Source organism: Vicugna pacos, chromosome 32, assembly GCF_048564905.1.
Source record: "Vicugna pacos chromosome 32, VicPac4, whole genome shotgun sequence".
NCBI lineage: Eukaryota > Metazoa > Chordata > Mammalia > Artiodactyla > Camelidae > Vicugna > Vicugna pacos.
The window spans coordinates 2,001,117-2,009,204 of NC_133018.1; the positions used below are offsets into that span (position 1 = coordinate 2,001,117).

General features: G+C 59.6%; 1 protein-coding gene across 1 annotated transcript; it reads right to left on the minus strand.

Moving 5' to 3' along the window:
• Positions 1 to 874: 874 nt before the first annotated feature.
• On the minus strand, positions 875 to 1,549 carry FAM246C (family with sequence similarity 246 member C). Its single transcript, XM_072952815.1, has one exon. The coding sequence runs from the start codon at positions 1,547 to 1,549 to the stop codon at positions 875 to 877; it is 675 nt and encodes a 224-aa protein (XP_072808916.1).
• Positions 1,550 to 8,088: the final 6,539 nt, after the last annotated feature.

The following is an 8,088-nucleotide window of genomic DNA, read 5'->3' on the forward strand; positions in this document are numbered from 1 at the left end:
GCTGGTTCCAGCCCCTGCACTTTAGACCCGGCTCAGCGGGTGGGTCCTGGTGACAGGGACAGCGAGTGAAGAGCTGTCTGTACCGAGTGAGACCTGGCCAGGCGACACTCTGGGAAGGTGGGCTGCAGAGTCTGACGTAGGTGGAGTTGACACTGTCCAGAGAGACACTGCTGTCGGGATGACTGCCTGTGATGGGGCCACGTGAGGGCTAAGCGGACTCGGCGTCACTGTTCAAAGTGAAGCTAAGAGTCCAGGGGGCACTGACCAGATGTGCTGTGTCAGGCATTGCTGTCCAGGAGAGGATGGGTTGGACAGTCAGGAGAATGAAGCTGGCTAGAATCAGGCTGCTGTCCACTGATCCGCAGTAGAAGGTGGCTGTACATCAGGGTAACACTGTCCTGAGTGAGGCTGCGTCCAAGTGACAGTGTGCCAGCCACCCACGTATCCCCGGTGTCTGTTGCTTGGTGTGTGGGTCACACTCTCCACCCAGTGCTGGAGGGTCTGGCCCTCTCCTTGAGACCCTTGAAATCACACTAGCAATCTCCGAGGTGGAGGAGTCCCACCTGCAGGCCCAGGGCGCTCCCCACCTCACTCTCGGGGCCTGACAGAACACTGGCCCGACCCTTCCCGGCTCTAGCGCCCAAAGGGGCTCCGCCCCTCCTCCAGCCTGAACCTCAGCGGTGTCCTGCTACTCGACGAGAGCCATCCGCACTCCCGCCTCTTCCGATGCCCAAGCCGAGCAGGCGGCGTCGGAGGACCGTTCTCCCTCCGCGCCCCTCGAGCCACCAGTCCGCCCCTCCCCGGGGTAGCAAAGTCCCTCGGCCAGCGGCAGCGCCCCAGCCCCTCGCCCCGGGCCCCTTGGGCGCGGCCGCGCTTAATCCCCACCGCCCTGCGGCGCCCCGGGCGGCACCGGGGTCTTCTTGAGGTTCTTCCGGGCCGGGGCCCGGCTTGCGCTGCCGTCGGCCGGGCCGTCGGAGGTCTCTTCAGCGGGCCTCGCGCCCGCGGCCAGGGCTTTCGCGGTGCCCAGCGCCCGCAGCAGGGCCGGTCCGCGGGGGACGCGGGGCTCGCGGCGGGCGGGCGGCGGAGGGGGCGGGAGCAGCGCGCGCAGGGCGTCCAGCTCGGCCCGCAGCTCCGCGCGCAGCGCCTCCAGCCCCGCACCCAGCTCGGCCCGCACGGCCGCCAGGCCCTCCTGCAGCCGCCGCTCGCTCACCTCCAGGACGCCCGCCGGGTAGGTGGCCCCGCCGCGCGGCTCCCCGCACACCGAGCACACCGAACCGCGGCTGCGCCCCTCCTCGACCTCCCCTTTCCCTGCGGCCCCCGCGCGGTCCACCAGCCGCAGCAGCCGGGGCGCGTCGGCCCGCACCGCCGCCTCCGCCCGGAGCTGGCCCCGCAGACGAGCCAGGCGGCCCGGGGCGCGGGCTTCTTCCGGGCCTGGCCCGTTGGGCTGCGTCCCGGGGTCCCGCCGGCGGCCCACCGCGCGCTGCAGCGCCTCGCTGGCACCGTACGCTCTGCGCGCTTGGGCCCATGGGCGCCCGGGCTCTGCCGCCATCTGCACCGCCGTCGCCCCCACCACCGCCTCCAGCGCCTGGCCTGGCTGGAGCTACAACCCGCAGCCTAGCGACCGCTGGGGCCCGGGCGACGCTCCGTGGAGAAGGCCCCCGGGGCCGCAGTGGGAAGGACCCAGATCTCAGGGGATCTGGCCTGCAGCGGGGGGAACCCTGGCAGGGCTCAGACCCGCGAGGATGGAGCCCCAGGGAAGCAGGGGAACTGCGCTGGCAGGCCTCAGAGTGCAGGACTTGCCCGTGGGACCACGAAGGGAGTGGGTCCCAACAAGGGGCTTGGACAGGATTCTGGGCAGAGGTGACTGGGATGTGAAACAACAACTGCAGAACCCCAGGCACCCAAACCCAACTGGGAAACCAGCTCACATTCTCTGCTCAAAGCTACTGGCCCCAACACAGTCAGGGGAGGGCAGGTGTGGTCACGGCCACAGCCCTCCTCACTGGCTAGGACCTCCTCCCATAATGCAATCCAGGCCACGGTCATCTCCCCACTGCGCTGCCATCCATCCACATGTGCAGAAACCCACCCATGCACTTTGGCCCTGACATCTAAGCTTTTCTGGTGTCTCCTTTGTGCTCTGCTGTGCCCCTGCCTTCAGGAAGCTGCTGGAGGTCCAGCCATCTCATACTGGCTGTGTCCTGGCCTTTGCATAGGCTGTTTCCTGCCTGGAATGTGCCCCCTGCTCCCCTCCTCGCCTGGATGCTCCCACTCACCCCACTTCGGCAGGGCAGCCCAACAGGTAGCTCAGCCCCTCCCCCACTGCACCTTCACAGTCCTGATTAAATGGCCGTTTTCTATCCACCTCCATCCACAGTAGGATCCCAAGCACAGGGCCAGGTGTGCTGCACAGGCTGGATGTCAGATGGAGTTCTTGGGTGAATGAGTCTGGGCCTGAGGGTCCCAGGCGGGGCCCCCCTTGGCGAGCCGTGCAGCTCCTTGGCCTGGCATTCAAGGCCCTCATGGCCATCCCCGCTGTCTTTCCTGTCCTTCCCACCTATTCACATTCCGTGGGAGCCCCTCACCACTGCACCCGGTCTTTCTCACCCTGGTGCCTTCGCACATGCACTGCCTCCCAGGCCCGTCCCCGGGCCAGGAACGGGGTGCTGGGTGCCCCTCTGGAGGGCAGCCCCCATGCCCAGCTTGCTGTGTTCACTGAACTCCAGGGGCTAGTTAGGACTCGGTGCCCAGCAGACTTTGGGGAAGGAGGGCCTGGCACAGGTCCAGGCGAGGCTGGGAGGGCAGATGGCAGGACAAGCATTGGAACCTGTGTCCCAAGGCCCACAGTTGGGGGTGGCGTGTGTGTGTGTGTGTGTGTGACTGGGGTGCTGTCACCCCTGTTCTTGGGCCACCCTGGCCCCCTGCCACTGTGAACACACCTGGGCCTCTCTGTTTGTGATCTCATTCATTCATTGCAGCCTGTCTCTGGACAGTGCGGGGAGGCACGAACTTGGCGCTCCGTCAACCCCTCAGACCTCTACTCCTGCTGAGTCACCTGGCCCCTGGAGACTGCCAGCATCTGGCTCTGCTAATCCCTTAGAGCCTCATTAACCAACTACCCCCCAATCAGTAATTAAAATACTGCTGACACAGGCCTGGATTCCTTCCCCAGGCCTGCTGGAGCCCCACTGGGTGGCCAGGGATGCTGCATTCTCTGAACCTCACCTGTGAAAGGCAGGAGGCTCTAAGATCTTCAGGAGGGGCTGGCAGGAGGCCAAGAGGGTGGGGGAGGGTCCAGGAGAGATTCCAGATTTGCAGACCAGCAGGTGTGGATATGAGAGCCTGGAGGAGCGAGGATGGGCTGCCAGGGCACCTCCTTGGCCGGGGCAGACAGAGGCTGCTGGAGGGCTGTGATATGGGCCAAGTCTTTGCAGTGAGGAGCCCAGGGTCCTGCAGGGGCTGCAGAGATGGGTCCCGGGCCGTGGCAGAGGGTCCCACAGCAGGTGTGTGGAGAAGACAGAGGCGGGGGTGGGGCCTGGGGGCCCCATGGGTCCAGAGGGGGCTTAGCAGAGGTGTTGATCAAGGCAAATGGAGAGAGGTGGTCAGCTCGACCCTGAGCCCCATGGGTCAAGTTCAGTGAGGGTAGAGAGGGAGGTGTGGTGACCTTGGCTGGAGGGGCATCGGTGGAGGGACCAGGGCCGATGCTAAGGCCTGTGGTTATGAGCTGGGATGGGGAGCCCTTGCTGTGGGCAGTTGGTCAGAGTGAGGTGGGGGCTGTCCCTTTGGGTCACCAGCAGGGACAGAGCCACTGGGCCAGAGGCTGCACACAGGCCTGCTTCCCAGTTCCTTCTGGAAGCTCCTCACAGCCCAGCCTGCCAGACAGCTCCCTGCGTGGAGGGCTGACTGGGCCCCATGTTCCCACCCCACCCCCTTCTGCATGCCAGGACTATGCTGTGTCCATGGGAGGCCACCAGCTCCCAGGCTGTCCCCAGCCTGGCACCATGCCTTCATAAACTCATGGAGGAGAGAACACCCCGGGCTCCTCTGCCCGGAGTGGGGGGGGGCAGTCATTCCCTGTGACTTTATGACGTCACGTCACCCTTGCATCCTGTTGCTCTTAAACCTTGGCAGCTGCCTGGATAGGAGGTTTGATTTCCCAGAGCCCCAGGGCAGGTGTGAGCCAGGATTGTTCAGGGCGCAGGGCTTCGCATGTTGTAGGGGCTCTGATGGCCTCAGAGGGGAGAGGAGCCTCATGGTCATTGGAGGAGAGTCTGGAGATGCAGGTCCCAGGTTCCCCTACCCCACCAGGTAAAGGGGGTGTGGGTGCTCCAGGGCACGGGAGTCTTTGTCTTCTGCAGCTGAATGCACACCAGCTTCCGGCCCGCCTGTCTCTCAGTGAAGCCAGGGACACAGAGAGGCAGGTGGAGGTCCCTGAAGCAGGTGGGCTCTGAGGGCCTATGTGTCGGGGGGACACTCAATGAAGGTGCCCGAAGGGGACAGGCCACCGGGTGGGGGTCAGTCTTGAGCTCATCACGGAGGAGGCAGTGTGAACCGGGGGTCTAGGGCCAGGCCCGTGCTCTCCATCTGGCCAGACTGGCTGGGCCTTCGGAGGCTGAGCAAGGGAGGCCGGCAGAGGGGAGCCTGGCCCCCAGACCCGGCTGTAGGGAAGGGAAGACGATGTACCCTTCAGGCCCCAAAGTGCAGGCCATGTAGTGGGGCCCTGGTAGACTAAGCCGGCAGGTCTGCCTTGGGCCACTGCTCATGACACAATTCTGGGCTGGTTCATCCTGCCTCAGGACCTCCTGTGGTCCCCATGGCCTTGCCTGTCTCCTCCCTGCCATCAGAGCCCAGGGTGCATCTTTGCTGGCCAGGAAGTGGTGAGGGTGCAGGGGCAACAGAGGCTGGGAAGGCCTGCAGTCCAGGGGCAACAGAGGCTGGGAAGTTCCCAGGGGAGGCCTGGGACCCAAGCGGTAGGTCTGTGTAGTCCAGAAGGTCCTGGCTGGCCCCCTGAGCTGCAGGCGAGGGGCAGTGACGTGTTCCTGGTCTTGCTGTGGGAATGGGGCTTCCTGAGGGGGCTGGGCTCACTAGGCCCTGGAAATATCCCTGGCCTCCTGGTGGCTCCTGCTGCCCAGGCATTCCCCGAGCTCTGCTGAGGGTAACTCATTACTGAGTAATGACTATGCCTGACCTCAGTAACGAGCTCATTACCTGTGAATGGCCTTGTTTGCCTGCTGCTGGCGTCAGCAGCCCTGGAATGTCCAGCCTGGAGTGGCTCTGACCAGTCTGGGCGGGGACCCTAGCCCCCTGACCTGCCTGCCCTGGGGGCCCAGCCTCGCAACCAGTGAGATAAGCCTGGGGTCCAGCCTTGGACAGGTGAGCCCCGTAACTCTGTGTCTCACCCTCCCGCCCACAGAGGAGGCTGAATTTGGAGGGCCACCTGGGACAGATGGACACGCTGCCCACACGGGAGTCCTCGGGGGCTCCCCTAATCTTGCCTTGGGCTGGGGTCCCCATGTCAAGGCCATCCTCACGACAACCAGCCCCTGGAATGGACCTCGTCCTGGTATTCCTGATATTCCTGGTGAAGGGGGCTGGGTCACCTCCACCTCCCTGTGGCCAAAGGTCACCTCTCTGCCCTCACCTTTTTATTTTATTTTTTTAGTAGAGGGACTGGAGATTGAACCCAGGACCTCGGGCACGCTAAGCACATGCTCTACCACTGAGCTGTACCCTCCCCACTGTCCTCATCTTTGACGTCTTAGCAGCACTTGGGACTCGCCCTGCTGCTTATACCCTCCCGGTGACCTCAGACCCCAGTGCTGCTTCCTACTGGGCCAGTCCCCTGGACGAAGCCATCGTGCCCCCACCGGCCTCACCTCTCCAGGCCTCGGGTTTGGCCCTGGCCCTCTCAGAGCCAGCCTGTTAAACCTAAGTCTGACCAGGACCCCATCTGCCCCCACCCTCCAAACCAAGAGCTCCCACCTCACTTCTGCAGAGCCCGGGGCTTGGACTTGCCCTCCAGGGACAAGCTCCCTTCCCGCCTCCAGGTCTCGTCTCCTGCTCCTGCAGCCTCGGGTCACAGTCTCCACCCCACCCCCCAACCAGGGGCAGTGTTAAGGGGAACTGCAGCGTGTCCCTTTCTGCAGAGGAAAGCCCAGTCCTTCCGTCCGCTGCTCTCCTTCTGCAGCCTTCTTCCCCTTCACGGAGAACACTTCGCCACTCGCACTTCTGGTCACCACGTGTCGGGGTTTCTCCCCATGACAACAAGCGAGTTTCGACACTAGCAGGTGTCCCACCTCCCAGATGCGAGGGTGGCCACATCTCTTCCCAGGATAGGGAGGCTGGGGGAGGCTGCAGGCCCCTCCCCTGATACCTCGCCCCTTCCCAGTCCCACCCCAACTCCACCTCACCCTACCACCCACCTCTGTTGGAAGAAAGGCCCAGGGTGCAGGGCAGGAGCTGGGCCTTCCTCAGGGCCCCTGCCCTCCAGGTCTAGGTGGTCCCAAGCAAAGGACACAATCTTCTTTCTGGCAAAGAGAAATGGGTCCATTCCCATGGAGGGGCAGTGTGAACCAGGGGTCTAGGGCTAGGGGGACATGATGGGGACAATGGGTAGGTCAACTGTCCGGACCTGGCATGCGCCCCTAGAAACCTGTCCTTCTCATTCAGGGTCGCATGAACCAAACTCTCCACACTCACCCACCAGGCACGCACATACACACACACAAACACACACACAGGCACACCGAGACACAAACCATCACTGAGACAAGAGGCACTCAGATAACAAACACTCATTATATCTAAAAGACTGTACATGCCTTACTTAAAAAATACTTTATTGCTAACCATCATCTGAGCCTTCCACAATTCGAAATCTTTTTGCTGGTGGTGGGTTTGAAATAGTTCAACAGTTACCAAAATGTGACACAGAGACATGAAATGAGCAATGACATGAAAAAATGGCGCTGATAGACTTGCTTGTCACAGGGTTGACACAAACCCTCAACTTGTTTAAAAAAAAAACTCAATGTCTTTGAAAGTGCAGTATTCGATTAAAATTTTTTAAATTAAAAAAAAGAAAGTTCAGTAAAACTAGGTATGCCTGTATTTTTAACCTTGTGAGGAGCTTCCAGACTCTTCTCCAAAGCAGCTGCATCGTTTAGCTTCCCAGCAGCAGGGTGCGCAGCTGCCAGGCTCTCCGCACCCTCGTCATTATCTCTGTGCTAGTTCAGCCGTTCTAGGTGTGAAGTGGGGTCACATTGTGTTTTTTGTTTTTTTGGTTTTTTTTGTATTTCCCTGACAGCTGATGGTGAACATCTTTTTTTTTCTTGTTTTCTTAAATCTATTTTTTATACGTAGTGGCTAACATTTGCAAATCTCAAACTACCAAATTTATCCCTTCTCACCCCCTTTCCCTTGGTAACCATAAGTTTGTTTACTAGCCTGTGAATCTGTTTCTGTTTTATAAATGAATTGATTAGTGTCCTCTTTTTCCTTCCTTTTTTTTTTAGATTCCACATATGGAATGATATAATATGGTGTTTTTCTTTCTTTTTCTGGCTTATATCACTTAGAATGATGATCTCCTGGTCCATCCATGTTGCTGCAAATGGCATTATTTTATTCTTTATATGGCTGAGCAGTATTCCATTGTATAAATATATCACAGCTTCTTTATCCAGTCATCTGTCGATGAACATTTAGGTTGCTTCTACGTCTTGGCTATTGTATATAGTGCTGCTGTGAACACTGGGGTACATGTATCTTTTGAATTAGAGTTTTCATCTTTTCTAGATATATGCCCAGGAGTGGGTTTGCTGGATCATATGGTAAGTCTATTTTTAGTTTTTTGAGGAATCTCCATACTGTTTTCCATAATGGCTGCACTAACCTACATACCCAACAACAATGTTGGAGGGTTCCCTTTTCTCTACACCCTCTCCAGCATTTATTGTTTGTGGACTTTTTAATGATGGCCATTTGGACTGGTGTTAGGTGATACCTCATTGTAGTTTTGATTTGCATTTCTCTGATAATTAGTGATACTGAGCATTTTTTTCATGTGCCTATTGGCCTTTTGTATGT

Excerpts from the sequence above, each read along its gene's own strand:
- FAM246C (XM_072952815.1), bottom strand. The coding sequence starts at position 1,549 with ATGGCGGCAGAGCCCGGGCGCCCATGGGCCCAAGCGCGCAGAGCGTAC.